The sequence below is a fragment of the Lepus europaeus genome, chromosome 2 (genome assembly GCF_033115175.1).
Source record: "Lepus europaeus isolate LE1 chromosome 2, mLepTim1.pri, whole genome shotgun sequence".
Taxonomy (NCBI): Eukaryota; Metazoa; Chordata; class Mammalia; order Lagomorpha; family Leporidae; genus Lepus; species Lepus europaeus.
The window spans coordinates 7728114-7752490 of NC_084828.1; the positions used below are offsets into that span (position 1 = coordinate 7728114).

Genomic DNA, 24377 nt, shown 5'->3' on the forward strand with positions numbered 1-24377 from the left:
AAAAAAGGGAAAAAAAAAAAAAAAAAGCAGTGGGGTCAACACTACCTTACTATGAGACGTATTATAAGGCTACAGTAATCAATATACTACAGCACTGATATCAAAGACAAACATTAATAAGTCCTCTCAAACCATCCCACACATATACAGAAAGCTGGTTTTCAACAGAAGTACAAAGGCAATTCAGTGGAGAAAGGACAATTCTTGGAACAGTTTTACCATAACTAGATCAGCATCTGTCCAAAAAAAAAAGTGATCTCCGATCTACACTCTGCAGCACCATCTATAATATTAACTCCAAATGGATCACAGACTGAAATATAAAATCTAAACCTGTAAATCTAGGGGGGGAACCACAGAACTAAATCTTTGTGGTGCTGTGACAATTAGGGAAAAGCTTTTTCAAAGGCATGATTCATAAGAGAACAAACTGATAAATTAGGCTTAATAAAAAATTTAAAACATTTGATCTTCAAGACAATTCTAAGAGGAGAAAAAGGGTTAGCCAAAGAACAGAAGAAAATTCTGTGCGAATCACATATTCAATAAAGGACTTATATCCAAAATAAGTAAGAAAACGCAAAGCTCAAACCACAGTAACAAAAATTAACCAAAGATCCGAACAAGCACTTCACTCAAGAGGACGTGGAGGGCAAATTTGCACACGCAAAGATGGCCAGCTTCAGCCATCACTAACTGGTATCCACAATGAAGCATCACTACGTAACTTGTACAAGGTCTAAAATGATAAAGACCGACCACCAAATACAGCAAGACAGACAGGAACTAAAACTGTCCTACACCGCTGGGGAGAGGGTAAAATGGTGATACCACACTGGAAACAAATCAGCAGTTTTCTTCTTCTTCTTCTTCTTTTTTTTTTTTTTTTTTTTTTAATTTTTTGACAGGCAGAGTGGACAGTGAGAGAGAGAGAGACAGAGAGAAAGGTCTTCCTTTGAGGTTGGTTCACCCTCCAATGGCTGCCGCGGCCGGCACGCTGCAGCCAGCGCACTGCGCTGATCCGAAGGCAGGAGCCAGGTGCTTCTCCTGGTCTCCCGTGGGGTGCAGGGCCCAAGCACTTGGGCCATCCTCCACTGCACTCCCGGGCCACAGCAGAGAGCTGGCCTGGAAGAGGAGCAACCGGGACAGAATCCGGCGCCCCGACCGGGACTAGAACCCGGTGTGCCGGCACTGCTAGGCGGAGGATTAGCCTAGTGAGCCACAGCGCCGGCAAATCAGCAGTTTTCTTAAAGCATATGCCCACCATGCTATCAAGTCACTCCACTGTAAAGAGAAATATTCATCCATATGAAGAGCAGTATATTAATACTCATAGCAGCTTTGTCCTTAACAACTCTGCAAACAACCCAAATGTCCATCAACAAGTAAATGGATAAACTGTGGTACAGCCACACAATGAACTACTTACTCAGCTATAAAGGAAATGAACTATATATAACACAAAGACACTAAAAAAAAATCACACTAAGTAAAACAAAGGCCCGAAAAGGAAAACGTCTGATTTTATTTAGATAAAATTCTAGAAAAGGTGAAGTAATGATTCATGACAAAAAGCATATCTACAGAGCCGGCGCCACGGCTAAACAGGCTAATCCTCCGCCTGCGGCGCTGGCACACCGGGTTATAGTCCCAGTTGGGGCGCCAGTTCTGTCCCAGTTGCTCCTCTTCCTGTCCAGCTCTCTGCTATGGCCCGGGAGTGCAGTGAAGGATGGCCCAGGTGCTTGGGCCCTGCACCCGCATGGGAGACCAGGAACTCCTGGCTTCCGATCAGCACAACGTGGGGGCCTTAGCAGTCACTTGGGGGGTGAACCAATGGAAAAAGGAAGACCTTTCTCTCTGTCTCTCTCTCTAACTCTGCCTGTCCAAAAAAAAAAAAAAAAAAAGCATTTCTACAGTTAGCTAGGGACAGGCTGGGGGGAGAGGAGGAGGATTACATTAAGGCATACAGAAACTTCAACTTCCATCCCACGTGACCTGTGAAAATCCTATCTGCTCTGTAAGACCGTGTGAAATACCATCTCCCAAAAATCGCTCCCTCTCCCAGTGTCTACCTCTGGCAGCACCAGTACTCCGCCTTGTAGCAGTTACAGACAGACACACCTCACACACCTCCAGTAAGTTATCAGTTCTCTCAGACTCTGTGTCTGAATAAAGCATCTCTTTAAATTTATTGGAAACTACTTTTCCAGTACTATGCCTAATTAATAATCACACGTTAAGGTTTGATTTTTGTTTTTGTTCTTTGCAGGATTGTAAGAGTGTCCCAATTAGTTCATCTGTCTAACTTAGGCTCTTAAATAAAGAACAGCACAATTAAACGGGTAAACTTTTTAGAAAATCTAATAAAAACATCTAAATTCACAAAGATTTATTTTCAGTGACTGTGTTTCACTGCTTTAGGGCCAAGGGGAGGGAGGTAGAAGAGTTCTGTGTTTCACCAACAGACACAGCAAGTACAGAGCTGAAGGCTAGCTGGACGCGAAGATGCCTCCTCCACTTGAAGGAAATGAGTGACTCCAGCCTCCCTGGAGGCTCAAGCGCGGAAACACCTAAAACACAATGCAGTTGCAACCAACTGCATTTGAGAATCCAGTATTAGAAATGTTGCTTTTGCTCTTCTATTCCTCACCCTAAAATGTTCTTCCACCCCCTAACTCTTCAGCTATTTGAATCCTGAATCATATTTAAAACCTTAACAGAAGATCTATGCTTCCTCTAAGACCTTCCTAGACTACTCAATCCATTTCTCCACGTCCCTACAGGCTAACAGCCTGCTGGTGTTTTCCTTCTACCCTTCCAGACAGATCTGCACAGCACTCCTGTATGGTCATCTTACATTCAGACCTCATACTGCATGTGTTCACTCTTCATTCACAGCCCTTGAGCAAAGAACTGAGTTTTCCATTTCCCGAAGAACCTCCCAACAAGCAGCACCAAATAAAAACTTAATGTAAACTAAAGATAGCAGTACTCGTAAGAGTTAAAACATCTGACTTAAATTAGGAAGGTAGTAATAGCAGGAGGTGCTGAATAGCAAACTGATCTTCAAACTGAAAAGGACAACACAAACAGGGAATTCAAGTTCATGCTCCTATTGCCTACACTGCATGGGTAGCACAAAATACATTCCCCCCAAAAAGCTTGTATCAATTTATATAAAACAAACATACATCTTTCTAAAAGGTCAAAATAATGAGGAAAATCAAATACGCTACTTATTGTGACAGAACTATTTCAATCTGAAAGAAAAAAGATCACTTTCACTAAATAGAACTTTAGAATGCCTGCGTAAGTACTGCTACCTAAGAGTTGTATTTTAAGAGAAAAACAAAGCTAAGGTATTTCCTGATTCTGTTATAAACTATTAAGTCAGATAAAGATTTTATACCACTTAATTTCTATAATTTAACACCCATATTTTAGTTACAGGTATTTAACAGAGCAATTAAATCCTTATTTCCACTTCTGTTCTAAAATCCGCCTGCCCGCAGTGAGTGGGAACTGCTGCAGATCATTAAACACTCATTTATCAATGTCTCTCACCAGGCAACACAATGCAGCAGAACAGCACACAGAAACCATCCTGAACCCCAGCAACAGCGGCTAATTAGCATAGCCTACCACCAAACCGACACCATATGATTGGAACTGTTAGTCAGACCGCTAGCCAATCAAACGAGGTTATGCAAATAGCCGATTTCAGTTGCCAGGGCAGAGCTACTTTCAATTGTCCAATAGGAAAACAAGTAATAAACAAGAAATAAAATTGAGCTTTGTCACATTTTCAAGTTGCTGTTAACACTTTCAGGTTTAGAACAAAATTAACTTGAACTATAAAGGATTAAAATCATATTCTACTTTTCACTCTAAAGGCAATCCAGTCGCAATACACACAGAATACAGTAACAGCACCGCATTTGTTTCTACTACACAGATAGGAGTTTTCCTAACAGCTGCTGCCATCAGCATTTCAACTTTTCCCCCCACCTATTCAAAACCTTATGTAAATGCATTTCCATACATTCAACCAGATTCTTAAACACGACCATTTTGGAGAAATCCTACAAGGCATTTTGCTTTCTACTGGAAATACCACAATAAATAAGGGGTGGGCATAACAGAAAGCATGGCTCACTAACGTCTCAAATAAGCTTTGCTCAGGTTCAAGAAACATAACTTTTGCTTTTTATCATGACATCCTTTAATGTGCAATAATATGCAATTACAGCTCATTATACAATGTATAATTTCAAAATAATAAAATCCAGATTAAGCATTAATTCACAGGGCTTAAAATACACAAATCTGGACCAAGTAAATAATATCCATTATATGGGAACCAGGCTCAATTAAGATGTAACCATAATATAAACACATTATTATATCCATATGTACAATTTCTAATAATGAATAAAACATTAAAAAAACACTTAAACTGTGTCGGTACATACTAACAGCTACAACGATAAAGAACATCAGTGTTCTGACAATTCTAAGTGATTGAGAGGATTTCTTTAATCTCACATATTCAGAGAAATACTTTAAACATGTCAAGGAGACACAGTTCCCATCTGCACCTTACAAAAGATACAGTTGTATTTTAAAATATATCAAGTTGTCCCACCTACCCTAGCAATTATCTCCTTCTAAATGGAATACAGACTCTTCCTACGCCATGTTAGTGATTTTTAAATATATTTTCCACAGAATGCCTGTAATGTCTCCAGACTTCTAGATTTTGCAAAAATAGATTAAGACACAGAACAAATTCTGAGCATCAGATTCTTGGGATCTTCTTCTCTAAGAAAACTGAAGCCACCTTCCACCATCTCCAACCTGTCCCCACCACCCACCACCTACAACTGTCTTCCAATTTCTATGTTTTCTCTACTGAATTATTCTGGATGAAAACCAGAAAACAAGATTGAAACGTCTGCTTCTTAAAGGGTGAAAAGGGACCAACAACAACTTTATAAAGCTGGAAGGAAATTCAATACCAACCAATACTAACCCCTCTATTTTTTTAAAAAAGAAAAACTACATTTTTACAAACATTGTACATAAGATAAAGGTCCTACACTACAGATAAAAACCAAAGCCCTTTCAAATTATCATCTAACAGCTACCTATGGAAAAAAATCAATAATCAGTCAGGTATCAGTAAGTCTCTTATCCATACGAAAAATCTACCTCAATGTGAAAGCTCAAATATGCCCAGGACAGAATCTTTCCCTGTGCTATCAGAAATATCTACTAATCAAGGCTTAAGACAGGCTTGAAAACCACGCTCACACCCAGAGTATTTAACCCGTTCCCTGAAAGATTCAACCTCACTACTTCAAACTCTGAACATTACTTGGTCTGTTTGTGAACCACTGGAACCCTTAGGAGCCTCCTTTAATTAAAAAGGATAAAAACAAGAGGAGAAATAAAAGAGAAAGATTTTTAAACTTTCATTCATCTCCTTATCCACAAACCTTTAGTATTTTGGAAGTTTCTTACTTCCTCCACAATGAAAAAGTGCTCCTAACCCAGCCTGTCTTCCAACATCCAAGAGTAAAAAGGGCCTTTTCCATAAAAACAAGGACTGTTCTGCTCTGCCTCCTAAAGACTTTCACATCACAAATGTCTCCTGTCCTTGAAGGGGAAAAAATTAAAACCTTGGCGCTCCCACTTTCCTTTGGGGCGCAGAGACACAAGGAAACACCGCCTGCCTGGTGACAGATGCTGTGTGGCATGAAACACTGAATGTAAATGTTATTCAGTTCAGCATCAACTCTTCCTAAGGAGTTTAAAAGAATCAATAATACTACTTTTAGAATCAGAAGTCGAACATTTCAAATGTTTACATAAAATATATAAATTAGAACTCCTACTAAAGAAAACAAGTATTGTAGGTATGAGTAATCATGCATTTTTTAAAAATATAATATCCGGATGTTTTATTCCCTATATTGTAACAAGAAATATATTCAGAGTAACTAGTTACTTCTCATTCAAAGTTAATCAGCTCAGGATACAGAAACGCAATCTCCATCCTCTCAATTATAATGCTATTGTTATGCCCAGTGATGGATCTTCCAAGATTATCTCAAATCAGAAATCATATCACACCAGTAATCTTGTCTTTTGAGGAGACGTACTTATACAATGTAACAACAGTTTTGGAAAAATCAAAGTAAATTTTCTTTTATCTTAACTTCACGCATCTTATTTGGAAAAACATTCCAAAAATTGTGGGCCACAATCTCACTCCATAAAGTGAGGCTGCCACAATACAATTTTGCTGGGTACCTTCTACAACAGATTAAGCACAGCAGGTATCTGTCCTCTCCAACTTAGGAACAATACTGATGCTTTTATTCCCCCTCACTTCTCAAACTCTGTGAGTTACAAAGTCAGAAGCTAAAGTGTGATTTAAACATGGATTAAGCACTGAAGTTTGTAGATGCTGGAATGGCCGTTTACTCTTCTTGACAACGTAATGCACTAATGCACGTTTGGGGAATGCTTGCCTCCTCTTCCTTTCTCCCTTCCCAAAACAAAAACATCACTCAGAACATCATGAATACTTCGCACATTAAACATACTTTTGTTCTTTCATCCAGGTATGGCAGGAATATAAAAGTTGACTGGCTAAATTTTTACTCAGCTAAAAGTTATCATAACAGTATGTTACTAAAACAAAGATTCATTTGGGGAGTTAAAAATCCTTTTTGTACTAAATTTATCAAGGCAATAAAACATAGTAACAGTGCCATCATTCTCAAGCATCTTCATCTATACAAATCGCACTGAGTATTTTCTCATCTATTCTCATACCACACAAAAACCTGTGAACAAATTTAAGGAGTACATCTGGTCTGATATGCGAAAAGGAACAATACAAAAAATTCATTTTCAAGAGCTTTGGGGTGAGAAGCACTGAAGAGAGACAGGCAACGTCAGATGTAATGGGCCAAAGATTTCAACGAGATCAGGACAGAGAACACAACACTGCTTGCACACACAGAGCCCAAACCAAAAGTCACTAGGCAGGAAAGTTCCAGAACTCACAGGTAAGTAAGAACCAAAGAGGGCCACACTGTAGTGGAGTTGACAAAAAACCGCCTATAACACCAACAGCAAGAGCCAACAGAACACCTGGGAGCTCAGTTTCATAAACTGGAAGAGGTTCTTCAATCCAAAAAATCTAGAGCCCTGGCAGATTAAACATGCGGATTCATACGCTCCATAATACCCACCAAAATGGCAGTCAAGAACCACAAAACAAAATGAATTCAGGCATGGGGTCCAGATATACCAGTGAACGAGACTCTGCCAGCTTTTTGCAAAACAAAGAGCAAAGGAGATCATTCCAGTAACCGAAGACGTATCAGAGACACAGAGCTGACAGCTGGCACCAAGCATCACAGCGGATGTGGCTAGTGCAATTCCAGGTGGCTTGCTTTACTGAGCAACTAACTGCTGCATGGCCAGCCTCCACCTACGGCTCTGAAGAGATGATCCACTCACCAGTCAACATACTGAGTCCCAGCCATTCAAACTCAGATTAACAGGCATCCCAGGCCGAGGCCAGAGGAATGCCCACCTGCAGGGTCAGACAGCAGCAACAGCATGGGCCCACACTGCTGGAGGGAGCCAAGCCACCTCACCCTAGCAACAAATGGAAGTGAATCTTCGTGCCAGGGTCCCATTCGTACACATTAAATGAGCCTCTCAGTCTGCGTGTCTCAGCCACAAAAAACATCTAACCTGTGCTCTATCTTCTCACCTGGGAGGGAAAAAGAGGATGGCACGGGAAGTTCTGGCTCGAGTTGGGCGATTAGAGTCAGTAGGAATTTATTCTTAAAATACTTTGAAAAAAGCCGTGTGTGGCTCACAGATGAAAAATCATCAACCATCACTAAGCACTGTAGATTTAAAGAACACACGTCACACAATTAAATCCTTTTTTAACTAATTACATTGCACTACACCCCATCCCAACATCAATAGTCTGCCCATTCCTGGAACAAGCTTGGGGACAGTCTCACACCTCCCTCTCTATGAGCCCCATACACCAGGAGTCCTTCCAGAATGGTTTCCTGTTTTCAATTTTCTGAAAATATTAAGACTGAAACATAGAGTTCAATTATAGGTGATGAAAGTTATATATATGTATATATCCATATGCAATGGAAAAGTAACTGCTGGGCAAGGGCTAGGAGGTAAAAGAAACACAAGGGGAACTGGGGCCAGCACTGAGGAAGAGTAGGCTAAGCTTCTGCCTACAGCGCCAGCACCCCATACGAGCAGAGGTTCATGTCCCACTTGCTCCACTTCCAATCCAGCTTTCTGCTATGGCCTGTGAAGATGTCCCAGGTCCTTGGGTCCCTGCACCTGCATGGGAGACCTGGGAGAAGCTTCTGGCTCCTAGCTCCGGATCAGCCCAGCTCTGGTGGTTGTGACCATTTGGGGAGTGAACCAGGAGATGCAAGACCTTTCTGTCTCTCCCTCTGTCTGTTAATTCTGTCTCTCAAATAAATAAAATCTTTTAAAAAATCCCTTTAAAAAATATATGTAAAGGGAACTAAGGCTCTCCTTATCTTGGGAAGTCAAGAATAACTGTCCAAAATCAATGGGTCAAGGAAAAGTTAGATCAGTTTTACAAAATTTTAATAATAATCTAAAGAAAAATTAAAAAAAAAAAATAGAAACTGGAGCCAGTTCTGTGGCTCAGCGGGTTAAAGCCCTGGCTTGAAGCGCTGGCATCCCACATGGGCGCCGGTTCTAGTCCCGGCAGCTCCACTTCCAATCCAAACCTCTGCTATGGCCTGCGATAGCAATAGAAGATGGCCCAAGTCCTTGGGCCCCTGCATCCACATGGGAGACCCAAAAGAAGCTCCTAGCTCCTGGCTCCTGGCTTCGGATCAGCGCAGTTCCAGCCATTGCGGCCATCTGGGGAATGAACCAGCAGATGGAAGACCTCTCTCTCTGTTTCTACCTCTCTCTGTAACTGTCTTTCAAATAAATAAATCTTTAAAAAATGGAAACTGGCAGAAAACAAGGTAGCCTACAGAAATACTTGGTGTCAGATATCTGAGATGACAGTAGGTAGTTTCTTAAATGATAAACCAGAGCTACAACCATGTCACTGTGCATACAGTGATGGAAGAAACCATGAGAATTCAAACACTGAAGAGTTAAGAGGGGCTGGCCCGAAAAGTAAGAATAAGGAAAAGGGAAACTTTCAGCTTTTACTTCCCAGTAATAACACACACATTCGTTGAATCATTAATGCTTAATATAGAGCACAAATCTCCAGGCCACAGCCTGAAGAATAACCCTGCTAGCAGGAAGAAACAAGAATGGCTATAACCACTAGGTTGTCCAAACAGCCGGTACTCAACAACTTTTTCATTGTGATTTTATATCAAGCAAGCTTGGTTTTGAATGACCAAGGTGAAAACACTTGTTCCCATTGTGTCCCACACGTCCCCTGAGAAGACCCATCCCCCTGATAAATATGCAGAACGTGGCCACTCGTGGACATCCTTGGAGATGTGCTTGGCTTATACGGGTGCCAATGGTGCTGGGAGAGCCTCATGGCTCCAAAGGTGGGAAGTCTTCTCTTCATCAGAATTCAGAACTGAAAACACAACGTCTGTACTTCTTAAAAAAAAAAAAAAAAAAGCAAAGAGGAGCTGGTGCTGTGGCGAAGTGAGCTAAGCCTCTGCCTGCAGTGCCAGCATACCACATGGGCTCCGATTTGAATCCCGGCTGCTCCATTTCCGATCCAGCTCTCTGCTATGGCGTGGGACAGCAGTAGAAGATGGCCCAAGCGCTTGTGCCCCTACATCCACATGGGAGACCTGGAAGAAGCTCCTGGCTTTGGATCGGCACAGCTCCAGCCATTGCAGACATTTGGGGAGTGAACCAGAGGGTGGAAGACCTTTCTCTGCCTCTCTCTCTCTTTGTAACTCTACCACAGATAATCTTTTTTAATAAAAAGGGGGAGGAGGGAATGAAAGCTCCTGGGATCCTTCCAGGCCCGAGGGTGACATCACAGATCACTCCAGGATCATAAGGCATGGGAAGAGTCAAGTCCAGATGGAGCTGGGGGCAGGGACCTGAACCTGAGATCTAGAGACACAGCTGACAGCTCTGACCACGGCCCCCACTGCTGCCTGTGGACCAGCCTAGGGCACCACTGGCCATCTGTGAAGCATGCTTCTTTCCCACAGGGGCTCGGGCTCCTGCACGCTCTCCCTACAGTCACGTCTCCCCCACATCTTCAGCTCCTGAGAGCCTTCTTCCCCGCAGAACACCTCCCCAAGGCCTTTCCTAGCCTCTCAATTAGTAGGGTCTGCTTCCTTTTCAGAACCCTGTGGTCTGCTGTCCTCTCATGGGTTCACTCTGCACTTGCATTAGGTGAGGACCCGTCTCTACTCTCTGACCATGACCGCAGTCTCTCCACTCACAGCTCAAAACGGACCCACTGAAGGTGTGGCATGAACTCAACAGACACTCTTCCCAGCACCAAAGTCCAGTGACAGAACAGATGCCTTTCCAGAATCCAGCTGCCCACCCCTTGGGAAGCAGGGTGGAAGGCAGATGGCAGAGAAGCAAACACAGATAAATCCATCAGATGAGATCACATAGTGGTAACAGCTATGAAGGAAAGAGTTCCACTGGAGAGGAGCGATGGGAGAGCCAGCAGCATGCCCATCCTTTGCAAGTCTGCATCTGTTTGATCCTCACAACTCCATAAACTAAGTACCACTCCTGCTCTCCTTTCAAAGTGACACTGAGGCCCCGAACGCCTAGGAAGCCAGCCCAAGGTTGCAGAGCCAGGCCATCCTGCTCGCATGTGGACTCTGTCAGCTGGCTGCCCTGCTTCTTCCTCCTCGCAGGCCCAACAAGGGTGGCCTGGGGACCTGCACATAGCACCCTTGCAGCACAGTGCAGGTGGCACTCAGCCACAGAGCTACCGTCCTCTGTTACTGTGGAAGCAGCCACCCCAAACTAGAATCTGAAATCTAGGCAGGGCTTGATAAGAACAATGATCTCTGCTGTATTTGGTGTTGGTTAGATGGCCTGAAGACTGAGGTCAGGAAAAGCTGAGGCCTGCTCACCCACATGGCCAGCGGCTGGGACATTGGGTGGGGCTGGGCCAGATGGCTACACATGGTTTTCCCATGTGGCTGTATGGCTTCCTCACAACATAGAGGAAGCAGTATGCATGACAGCATCTTTTCTACCGTATCCCATTCATTAGGACAGTCACTAGGGCCAGCCCACGTGCAAGAAGAGAAATGAGTTTCCACCTTTAATGGGAGAAGGGGTCAAGAATTGGCGGTCAGAGTCTAGATTCAAAAGGCTTCCTTCCACAGCCGAGGCAGCTCATGTCAAGAGTCTCGGGTGTGACTGACATCACACATAAGAGTGTTAATTGTTAGATTACAACAGCAATCACTGTACACTAACTGTTCATGCAGGACCTCTGTCCTCAATGAGCTGTATTGTGAGAGTTAACTGTAAAACTAGTTCTCGGTTTTTTGTGTGTGTCCATGTTTGTGCAAATTGTTGAAATCTTTACTTAGTATAAAGTTGGTCTTCTGTGTATAAAGTTAATTGAAGATGAATCTTAATGGGGAAATGGGACTGAGAAGGGGAGAGGGAAGAGGAGGAGAGGTGAGAATGTGGGTGGGAGGGCAGCTATGGTGGGAAAAATAACTATATTACTAAACTTGTACTTGGGAAATTTGTATTCCTTAAAAAATTAATTAAAAACAAATTGTTGGTCATGTTTTACAACCAGCACAGGTGGCATATACATCGGGTTCCCTATCACTCCCAGAACTTTCATAAGCTAATATTTTTAAATAAATTCCAAGTGACCTTCTATTTCTAATAAAAATGTGTTTAATATATTCTTTTTTAAAAAAAGGTTTATTTATTTTACTTGAAAGAGCTACAGAGAGGCAGACGCAGAGAGAGAGAGAGAGAGAGAGAGAGAGAGATGTCTTCTATCCACTAGTTCACTCCCCAAAAGGCCGACCGGCAGGAGCTGGGCCAATCTGAAGCCAGGAGCCTGGAGCTTCCCCCAGGTCTCCCACAAGGGTACAGGGGCCCAAGGACTTGGGCCATCTTCCACTGCTTTCCCAAGCCACAGCAGAGAGCTAGATCGGAAGTGGAGCAGACAGGTCTCGAACCAGCACCCATATGGGATGCCAGCAGTACAGGCGGCGGCTTTACCCACTACGTCACAGCAGCAGTCCTTCATTCATTCATTCATTCATTCATTCATTGACAGGCAGAGTGGACAGTGAGAGAGAGACAGAGAGAAAGGTCTTCCTTGTCCATTGGTTCACCCCCTCAATGGCCGCTGCAGCCGGCGCACCGCGCTGATCTGAAGGCAGGAGCCAGGTGCTTCTCCTGGTCTCCCATGCGGGTGCAGGGCCCAAGCACTTGGGCCATCCTCCACTGCACTCCTGGGCCACAGCATAGAGCTGGCCTGGAAGAGGAGCAACCGGGACAGAATCCGGCGCCCCGACCAGGACTAGAACCCAGGGTGCCAGCGCCGCAGCCGGAGGATTAGTCTAGTGAGCCGCGGCCATTTATTTTTCTAATTTCATTTTTAAATTCAAAAGCAGAGAGAGTGAGATCTTCCATCAACTGGTTCATTCCAAGAAATGGCTAACAGCCAGAGCTGAGCCAGGCTGAAGCCAGGAACATAAAATTCAATACAGATCTCTCATGTGGGTCAGAGGAACCCAACTATTTGAGTTTACACTGAAGGCCCATCAGGGTGCACATCAACAGGAAGCTTGATCGGAAGTGGGGTAGCCAGGACTGGAACCACACACTCCAATATGGGATGCATGTGTGACTTAACCACTGCACTCAATACACCCCACGTAACTAAAGGATACAAGGGCCCAGATCAAATTAAAGAGACATCACTAAATAGCCTAGTAGCAACCAAGGAAAGGGAAAGGGAGTGGGGCCAGTGCTGTGGCACACTGGGTAAAGCTGCTGCCAGCAGTGCTGCATCCTATATATGGGCATGGGTTCAAGTCCCAGCTGCTCCACTTCTGATCCAGCTCTCAGATATAGCCAGGGAAAGCAGTGGAAGATGGCTCAAGTGCTCAGGCCCCTGCACCTGCATGGGAGACCTGGAAGAAGCTCCGAGCTTCCACCTTCAGATCAGCCCAGCTCCGGCCACCGCAGCCATTTGGGGAGTAAACCTGCAGATGGAAGACCTCCCTCTCTCTCTCTCTCTTTCTCTCTCTCTCTGTCTCTCTGTTAATTCTTTGCCTTTCAAATAAATAAATAAATCTTTTCAAAAAAAAAAAAGAGTACTTAGAAAAGTCAAATCAAAAATTACAGCTTTTCAGAAGTTATTCTACATAATCCAAACCTTAAATAATTTAACTTTTTATATTAAGTTTGTAGTTTTTGACCTTCCTTTTAGAAAAGAATCTTACCTCAAAATTAAAAGCAAAACATATTCAGAACTTTTTTGAACAATGGCCAAATCTACTCATTTTCTAAAAAATAGCAAAATAATCAAATTACTCCTAGAACCAAAGAGTATGACATGTCATCTGAATTTACAATTCAAATAATTGTTATTATATAATCTTTACAATTCCTATTTGCCTTTCTAAAAACATATGTTCCTTCTTAAAACAGTGATTTCCACACAACTTCCAGAAAAGATCATACTGAGTAAGCTAGTTATGAAGCTATTAGGAAGTCCTTAAAAGTGAAAATATATTACACAAAAGGTCATCACCAAGAACAGATTGTTAATGGTTTTATTCTCACTTGTTCAAAAAAGATATGTGAGAAGCTAATACGTTACACTAGTAAAACCTAATCCTTCCATACAAAAGCCTAACCCTCGTATATAAAAGCGTACCGTAGGAGCCAGTGTCTGGCCCGGTGACTAGTAAGCTCACATTCCATGTTGGGGTGCATACAGAGCTCCAATTCCCAACTGCCAGCTCTGGCTCCTGACTCCAGTTTCCTTCTCATGCAGACCTGGGAGGCAGCAGTGATGGCTCAGGTAATCGGGCTCATGCCGCTCAGGTGGGAAAGCTAGGCGGCCCTCCCAGTGCCTGACGTCAGCCCCAGGTGGGCCACTGCAAGCGTCTGGGGAGTGAACCAGTGGATGGGATCTGTGTGTGTTCATCCGTCTGTCTCTCTTCTCTCATGTATACCAATAAAAATTTAAAAATAAGTAAAATATGCTATGAAGAAAATTAAGACAAGTACAAACTGGAAGAACTATCAGCAGTAATCAAGGCTGACATTTAGCAGAGTGATGAGTCCTACTCCGGATCTGCACTCCAGCCCCATCCTCACTGGCTGCGGCAGCTGGGGCAGGCTACCTAACCTAGGCCAAGTCAGCATCAAGAGTAAATGCCTCAATGCATGTAAATCATTGAGAACAGCCTGTGGCATATAGTAAGGATCCACTGAGGAACTCTTACAGATTTAGAGAAAAATTAAAATGTAAAACAAATAAAAAACTAAAAGGAAGCTCACAAAAGTAACAAATCTAGAGACATAGTCAAGTCCATTAATATTTAAATCTAAATTAAAAGAGTACTAAATTATGCTTTGTCTATCAAACTGGCATTTTTAAAAAAATAGGATTTTAGAGCATAGAAAAACATGGGGCCGGTGCTGTGGCACAGCAGGTTAACGCCCTGGCCTGAAGTGCCGGCATCCCATATGGGGGCCGGTCCTAGTCTTGGCTGCTCCTCTTCCAATCCAGCTCTCTGCTATGGCCTGGGAAAGCAGTGGAAGATGGCCCAAGTCCTTGGGCCACTGCATCCACTTGGGAAACCCGGAAGAAGCTCCTGGCTCCTGACTGTGGATCAGATCAGCTCAGCTCCAGCAGTTGCAGCCATCTGGGGAGTGAACCAGTGGATGGAAGACCTCTCTCTATCTCTACCTCTCTGTAACTCTTTCAAATAAACAAAAATAAATCTTTAAATAAAAAGAAAGAAAAACTCTGATATCTAATAGTAGCAGAAATTCTATTTTGTAAAGATACCTGAAAGTATGTATTAAACATACTAAAAACATACCCTTTAATTCAACAAATTCTAGAGACTAGACCTAAGGCAGTAAATCAAAGATAACCACAAAGACTGTCACAATGCTGTCCACGTAAATATTATTTATAAGCTAATTAGCAAAAATGGGGAAAAGGTTAAATATTAACTGATTTATAGAATACTAATATTATTTAAAATAATGCTGTAAAATAATAATGAGGGAAATCTTTAAGTATGAAAAGCAGAAAACAAAATGTAAAATATCATCCCAATTTGTTTCTCAAATACTCTTTGAAGGGGTCAAACATACATGAAGAAATGAGCAAACATCTACAAAAATATTGTAATGAAGCTATAATGATTATAGGCAATTTATTTCTGTTTTTACACGTATGTTCTATCTGAATGTTATTATATATAACAAAGCAAAGACAGCAAAGCAGCAAAGACAGGCAGAGAGCTCCCACCTACAACTGCCCACAGAAGCTAGGGCAGGACCAGGCTGAAGTGAGGAATCAGAAACAAGCAGCTAAGTCACCACCTGCTGCCTCCCAGAACACACACTAGCAGGAAGCTGGAATCAGGAGTGGAGCAGGGACTCAAATCTCAGGTACCCCAACGAAATACAGGCATCCACACTGGCATCCTAACTCTTAGGCCCAATGCCCACCTTGGAACTTCAATTATTTTCAGTTAAAATATGTATTTAAAGCTGGACCGTGGTGAAGACAGAAGCACATTACATAAATTCACTAAGAATGCCACCTTTCTTGTATAGTAGGTAAATTTCATGGGAAATTATGTTTCAAGGGATTTTTATACAATGTGCATACACATATACACAATTTACTAGAGAGGTGAGAGGTGAAAAAAACGTACCCTCAAAGACAGAAAAAACTACAAACATGCTACATTAAATGGGGACAGGGAGAACTTAAGCATTTCAGGTATCTTTCAACGAAACATTTTTCTACCATATTCATGCAAAAATGGATTCTACAAGTGAACCAGCTCAACTGAATCAGTATGAAAAACAAGTAACTTTTCAGCTAACTCGTTTCCCAGAAATCCTTCACCGTGGTCACATTTTTCCCCTATTAACCCTATTCCTGGTAATCCTTTCTGAATGAACCCAGATCTAAATCATAGGCCACAAAGCAATGTCAGATAAATAGAAAAATCAGCATAATGGCCGTGCCTACTAAACAGAATAGTCCATCACACAAATTTTAAATTATGCAAATGGTATGAATTTGAACTTGAATAGTTAAGTATGGTAACAAACATGAGAACAACAAATAAAATGAGACGTTAACACGTAATTTCATACATCAATTTCCCAAATAAATGGGAAATTTAAGAAATGTAGCTCCAAACTTGCATAAATTATATGGCAACAACCACAAGATAACAGAAATAAAGCATGTCTAGTGGGCATGTGCTATATGCTGCGTTAAGTGTACGATGAGGTATGATTACCATTATTCTGATTCTTATTCTCCACATGAAAAAACTGGATCTTTAGACTTCTGTTCTCATGGTTGCCTTGGCATCAATGCCTTTGTATCACACCCACAACCCCTTCTGTTCTCCTTTCTATTCCATTACACGTCTAATAGTAGAGTTGATTCCCCAATTTAAGAACAACACTAAAATTTAGTTTAGTAACCGTTTTTCCTCTGCCTTCATTCTCCCCTAAGCATCTGATTTGAAGATCTTTTTACTCTTATCTGACTATGAAGCACTCAGCAACCTCATTCTTCCTTTGCTATTCATATTTTCACTTGATTCTCACTGCCCAGACACAGCCATTCCCTACACCACCCACCTTCATAACCATCACTCAGTTGAAATCCCCTGAGTACCTATTTGATGTTCCCCTCACTTCAATGTTCCTATAGTCTTTTGGTTGCCTAAGAATTTTTTCTGCACAAATCCGACACCACACAGATCGCGTAGCGCTGAGACTTGCTCCACCACTTGTATTTGGGTCTGTGGGGACAACAGTGTTCACCTAGTCTTGTCAGTTTTTGGTTCTGCCATCCTACTTCCTGTTTCTACAGAAAACTGCAAAGACGAAAAAACGTCCACTGGCATCTTCCTAGAACTCATTCTTTTAGAAATACACCTAAAAAGTAACCTGAAAGTCTAAACTAATTAATTTAAATCTACTCACCTGGGTCTTCATAAAAGCACTAACGTCCAAGAAATTCAACTTTACAATATGTCAAACCTCAGGTTTCCCATATCAAATGTTCTGGGGCCGGCGCTGTGGCATAGCGGGTAAAGCCGCCGCCTGCAGTGCTGGCATCCCATATAAGCACCGGTTCAAGTCCCGGCTGCTTCACTTCTGATCCAGCTCTCTACTATGGCCTGGGAAAGCAGTGAAAGATGGCCCAAGTCCTTGGGCCCTTGCACCCACGTGGGAGACCAGAAGGAAACTCCTGGCTCCTGGCTTTGGCTCAGCGCAGCTCCAGCCATTGCAGCCATTTCAGTACTAGGATATGAAGCAGGGAGGGGAATGTTCAGCCCAGGGGCCTCAGTCCAGCCTTGTCAAGGCAACCACAGGCGCCATGCTAAATTCAATAAATCTATAACAGGCTAATTTTTAAGTTCAAAGTTTTTTAAGGCCCACAAATTATGTGTAAATATGTAAATGTAGATATAAATATACAACAGACTATCTCCTGATAAAGAGACACATTCCAGTCATGTGAGTGAGTACAAGCTGGTATAGACTATCTAACAGATTTCAGAAATACAGTCAGAATGTAAAAACATGACAGCAAAGTAAATCCACTGGACTTTATCACTTACCAAAAAAGAAAAAAGAAAAAAAAAAAAAAAACAGAAGAAATTCAGTAAATCAGTAAAAGTAAACTCAAACTGCTTACATCAAGAACTAAATGAGAGCTGGTGAATCAGAGACATACAGAAAGCCCAGGTGACAGCAGGTGAAAAACAACCCCACAGGTAGTCAGCTGGCAACCAGGCTAAGGTTTCTACCTTAACAGATTATGTGTCTATGATCACTGGATCCCAACTGCTCTGTAATAAATGTCATATTTCTGTAATCACTGAGTGTAATCAATTTTGTCCCACAAGTTCACATTTTAAAACAAGTTACAGAATGTAAATTTAAAACTGCCACCAATGGGTTTAAGCACTAAGTTCTCCTATACAAAACTTACGATAAAATCAATATGAACAAATCAGCACATTTTAAATAATTTTCTACAGTCATTCATCTTCAAAAAGTTATACTCTTAAGTATTCTGGAACTATTTCAAATTCTAAAGTGACCAGCACTATCATTGTTGGAAAACAACTTTAGATACTAAAGAAGTCCATTTCAACAGAACAAAAAGTGGTATCAATTGCTGTATCCAAGTAATATTTTCCAATAATGTTCCATGCGATGTTAATACATATAAATTAAAAATAAAAGAGAAGGGAAGTCCCTTAATCAAACAAATTTCAAACCTGCTGGCTTAAGCAGGTTTCCTTCAAACAAGAGCCTTTAGGTTAATGTGCTTGGTAACTTCTGAGGCAATGCTCTTTCCAAATCCAGTCCCAGATAAGTGAATTTATATCCTGAAGAACCTGAATTTGTTTATTATGTTCCCAGGATGATGGTGTGCTTGGGTGGAACGGTGGCATCCTCATCACTAAGGCAATCAGAAGTGCAGGGAGGGCGTGTATGGGAGCAGCATCAGGACACAGTCCCTGGACTGTGGTGTTTGGGAGAGCCGCTGGGACACAAAGGTTCTGGTAACACGAGCTACAGACGTCAGCTGAAGCCATCACTGTGAATGTCATTACCCACGGAGTGTTTTCCATTTTTACTCTAAATGCCTTGAATTCAGCAGGTAAGTCCTAGCAGTATATCCATGAAGGTCATGGCATCATTTTATTTGTTTACATATCCAGCCCCTGCTCAAAATGGAACGTGTTCCTTGCTCCCGAAGTACAGGAATCCACGGGGGCGGAGCACCCTTTAGAGGACCTCTACAAAGCACATGTTAGCTAGATAAATGCTTGTTAGCAGTGATTTTTCTTCCAAAACTCAGAAAGAAAATCCGAGTTTACTTCACTCTTGGTCTAATTACATTTAAAACTATGAAACAAAGCCCTTCAAATTTAGCAAGTACAGGAACACCCATATATGTATGTTATTAGGCTTTGGCTTGATGTTCACAAGATACCTGTTACTCCTCTTTCACTTCCAGTCTTATGGAGGTATAATTGGGAAATTAAAATTGTATATATTTATGAAATACAACTGTTTTGCTATGTGGATGCAATCTGATTACCAAAATTAAGCTAATTAACATATCCATCACCTCACATCATTCTCATAAAAATCTATATATTATGTAAAAGGTCAGTCACCCAACACTGACTTCAACATTCTCTTCAGCATCCCTGGGCCTGGGACGCATCACTGCCATGGTGTGAGACAGTCACCGTCTCACCTAACCTGCGTGACAGTCAGCACCGCCAACAACGCTCAGAGAGCAGACAAGGCCTGTGGAAGGCAGAGTATTCATTTGCAAATAAATACGCATACGTGTTCTAGAAATAACTGTCAGTTAAAAAAACTCAAGAACTTTTTTGTGTTAAAATTCTATCAGTTGAATAAATGTGTGCATAGTAATCTAAGAGCAAACTGCTGCATTAGTTAATGACTAAGAAAGATGCTAATTTTTATTCAAAACCAATTATAACCTCCAAATTGTCAGAAAGGGAAATACACCGACAGCTGGTACACATATAAGAGAGCTAGAGCGTCTTTCTTGGGTTATCTTTTCCTCTGACGGGAAACAAGGCCAAGCAAGCAACCTCAGCAGCTCACGACTCTCAGCCACAGAAAGCGTTTTTGCTCTAGCATGCTGAAAACTAGCCAGTGAACTTCCATGAAACTGTACTTGCTCTTCAGTTATTTCATTCCATCGAGGCCAGAAACCTCTCAAGAAAAAGAGCTATTTGGAAACCCTTCATATCCTGTGAGGAAAAGTAGCCACTTTGTCACCTCAAGACTTCAGGAGGGAAATCTCCAAAATCATTAGCATTCATAGATAAATCTATGAGATATCACAAAAAATACTTTGTTCCTCTACTGACCTCAGTTGAAAGTGAGCATCTACTTGGTATAGCCCATGTGCAGGGTAGTGCCCAAGGAGCAAGCCGCGAGCTGACAGTGCTGAGAAACTGTTCCTGCACCAAAAGGTCAAACGTGTGAAATCTGACAACAAAATGTTCATCAAATTCTAAAAATGCTTCTGCAGACATTCCCATGTATTTTCCTGATTTTAATGATCAGCCACTCAGAATGTGTCTCTAGCATGCCTGTAACATGTACAGGCATGTTTAGTGCACACCTCTGTGCACGTGACAGACGCATTAGGGAGATAATTACTCAATCACCTTGGACTTGAAACAGAATTACCAGCATAGTCTCACAAAGGGTAATGTAATTATTTGATCTATAATTTATAAAATACTATATTCAAGCACATTTCTTCATACAAATTGGCACACATGAAACATTACTTTTTAAAATCGCACTCTAAAATCTAAATATTTTTTTTTCCTTTTAAAAATTCCAAATCACCAAAAGTTAAAACCAACCACAAAGCTTTAACAACTATACCACTACTGTAATTAGATGCCTATTCAAGATTTATGTAATTACTTCTTTTAAATTTAAAGACAGCATATTCAAGCATTATGTCACAAATATGATCAGGCTGAGACTATCCCTAACAACACCTACAAAATATAATCACTTGTTTTCACAGAATGCCCGTTTAAGAACATACAAGTTCGCCCATTCTACAGTGCACCTTCAGTGTAAACATGCCACATATGGAATAGCCTCTATTTTCCATATATGAATAAGATCACCTCAATTAACAAAAAAGCAACCAAAATTATTCTTTCAAAAACATCTTTACATTGCTTTACTTACACATAAATACAAATGGTAAAATAAAGAAGGGAGGGGTGGGGGAAAAGAGGAAGACGGAGATACAGGTAGGGAAGAAACAAAGAAGTAACAAAATCCCAGACCACATTTTGTTAAGGAACCATAATATGGGTATAATATCCTTAACTTAGTTGTTAAGAGTCTCATTAAAGATAAACTAACATTTAGTCCTATTAAAAGGTTGTATGCTCATAGGAACTTAGGTTAGATATGGGTTCAATAATAAAAGTGAATATAGTATTTATTTTATTATCAGAAATTTCAATTCCCATCAGAGTATCAGGCAATTTTTACAAAGTTACAGTATTAGCAACCACAATGCTGTATTTGTATTAACATCACTATAAATCACTGCTTATCTCTCTGAGCCTCAAAGTCAAAAATATCCCAGCTATGTTTGCATTTATTGATCTAAATAATCCCCCCAACAATGCTAATTATCAGAAAGCTCCCGAATTCAAAATACGCCAGCAGTTCCCACATACTCTTAGCCATAGTTCTACTGTATTTCAAAACTTGAGTCACCTGTATGCATCGTCTTCTTTCAAGTCTCATATCATCCTGATGGGGTGGGGGAAGGGAGGGAAGAGTCCAGCGGCAAAACTACAACACTGTGTGAAGAAAAACAGATTATGATAAGACATAATGATGCAAAACAATTACCCCTACCTGAGGAACATCTACCACTAGCATCCCCAAACACATACAGAAAATTACTCTACATTTGCAAAATTAATTTGCTAACTAATCACCTTACTTGAAAATAATTTTCACTAGTCTTCACTAGTCAAAATCAACTATATATAAAATGTGTTCAACTGTGAGTAAAAAGGAAAAACGGTTTCAAAATGTGCCTACTACCACTGAAAATTTCAGGTCCTCTAGGTATCAAACAAACCAGAATATTCTATTACTCCATTTAATTCAGCGGGGAGGGAGGGTCTACACTCCTGATCTTCATCCCATTACAAATCACTATGAATGTGCCAGGGGTAACAAGGTGCTGTCCACGGAGGAGAACACATGGACCTACAGGTTGCTTGGAAATTAAGTCCTAGACACTTGTCACAGTGGTTTCTCTTATGTTACTTTAATTCTTTTACAGTACTTCCTACTTACTGCTTCCACTGATATTTTACAATCAACCAGCAAATTCCATAATGACTGATGGGACAGGGAAAGCACTCTCATTGTTATCAACTGAGAAAAACAAGAGAAGTAAAGAATAGTTTTAAACCTAGCTTATAATTGAGCTGAGTGGGGAAAAATTATTTTTTAAATTAATACCACAGAATAAAACAGATATTCCAAATCAAACAAATTTTGCTTATGTTCCCAAGATAGCAAAAAGAAATCTACTGAACCCAAAAGACATTACTAGTCACAGCACTGAGGACCCTACAGCAGAAATACAAAAACTCGCCCATTCTAGATCCTCAGGACAAATCCTAAAAATAAGCTGTTTTCCTTTGAAAGCACTCTGAATTCCGATGCCTGTAACTCCCTAGATGATACACTATGGCACCCCAATCATCCTGCTTCATGTTTCTCCCTAACTTGTTGCACAGCTTAAATCACCACCCACAACTCTCACTGCCTCAGTGTAGCTCTTTTCAGATAGATTACGGAAAGAAATCAACCAGACTGAACAACTCACATCAGGACTTGTATTGGCACTTCCCATCAAGGATGCCAGTTAGCCCAAATGAACCTCTTATTGGTAGAATTCCAAATAGTGGTGCAAAACTTAAAAAAAAAATAATAATCTTTTGGGGCCAGCACAGTGACGCAGCAGGCTAAGCTACCATCTATGACAATGGTATCCCATAAGAGCATCACTCCTACTAATGTGCCTGGCAAAGCAGCAGGAGATGGCCAAGTGGTTGGGCCCCAACACACATGGGAGAACCTGATAGAGTCCAGCTCTGACAGGCCTGGCCATCTGGGGACTAAATGAGCAGACAGAGAATCTCTTTCAAATAAATAAATCTTTAAAAAAAAAAAAAAGAAGAAGAAGAAGAAGAAGGTAGCTTGAAGAATAAAATTTTTAGGCCTACGGGCCTTAATATGGACTCTGTATTTATTGCCCCAAAATCACCTATTTTTCTACTACTTTGAAAACCTAAAGCTCCAACTTTGTACTTCAAATAGCACTTGAGGTGAAGCTCAAGGCCAGGGGATTACGCATGGATTGTTTTTAAATTAGGAACTGCCTGTGTCTGAAATCATTACATATAGTCCAGCCTGCATTACTAAAGAATTCTCTTTCCTGCCACAAGTTGCTATGGGGTCCAGTAAAACCTCAGAGCTTCAAGTAACTGGGACCTAGTTTTGGGGTTGTGTGGAGAGAGGGGTGGCTGATTATTACAGTACTGCATCAGAGTAGTTTCATTTGTGAAAATAATCATCCAGGTGTGGGTGATGGACACAGCGACGGAAGCCACACTCTTGCTGGAGCCCCTGCGAGCGAGGCCACAGCGCCTCGGTGCAGCTTCCTGCAGCATACCCTGTAGCAGGTGACACTCCTAGCTCCTGGCTTCAGCCTGGTCCAGCCCCAGTTGCTGTGGGCACTTAGGAAGTCAAACAGGTGGAGATCCCAACCTTCCCCTCCCCTTCCTTCCCCGCCCTCAACCCTATCACTATGCCTTTGAGAAAAAGAAATCTTCTAAAAAATAATAATCAAATCACTGAGATTATACTATTTTGGCAGAAAAGGCACAGTTTTCTAACAAATCTTCACCGGGGAATGGTTTAGTCTGGCATCACGGGAAAAAAAAGAAAATATTAATTCAATCACCAGCTATGAGCACTATAGACAGTTAAATCCTTTAGGTTCTCAATAACATTTTCTTCATCTATAAATCTATAAAATACTGGTACAATGCTACTTATATCTCGACAACTTGAATGGTTTCAATGGAAATAAATAACTGACAAAAAAGCTCTTTAGATGAAGAAAGGAAAATCAAGTACGATATCACACTGCTGGGCTTCAAGATTTGCCCCTTTGTTTTTAAGATTCATTCACATATTTGAAGGGGGTGAGAGGGACAGAGGGAGACTATCCTCTGAAAATGCACCCAAATGGGCCATCAGCCAGGGCTGGGCCCGGCAGCAGCCATGAGCCAAGCACCCACCCAGGTGTCCCCACACAGGTGGCGCGGCCCAAAGTACTTGGTCATTACTGTTCTGAATATCAAAGGCAACAGACAGACATCAGGGACAGACACTCTACAGCAGTTAAGACACCGCTCAGAACCCCCATGTTCCGCACCAGAACTGAGGCAGGTGGGTCTGAGATCCACCACCAT

General features: G+C 41.5%; 1 protein-coding gene across 9 annotated transcripts in view; it reads right to left on the reverse strand.

The window, feature by feature from the left end:
* DYRK1A (dual specificity tyrosine phosphorylation regulated kinase 1A) overlaps positions 1-24377 on the reverse strand; it is a 143921-nt gene that overhangs the window by 68387 nt on the left and 51157 nt on the right. For 8 of the 9 annotated variants that reach the window (XM_062205005.1, XM_062204979.1, XM_062205015.1 and 5 more), the window contains one exon: positions 21592-21677. In XM_062205005.1, the coding sequence (XP_062060989.1) occupies positions 21592-21601 (10 nt within the window). In that variant the 5' untranslated portion in view covers positions 21602-21677. Of the gene's footprint in view, positions 1-20201; positions 20295-21591; positions 21678-24377 lie in introns of all 9 variants that reach the window. The other variant, XM_062205031.1, reaches the window with a different exon arrangement.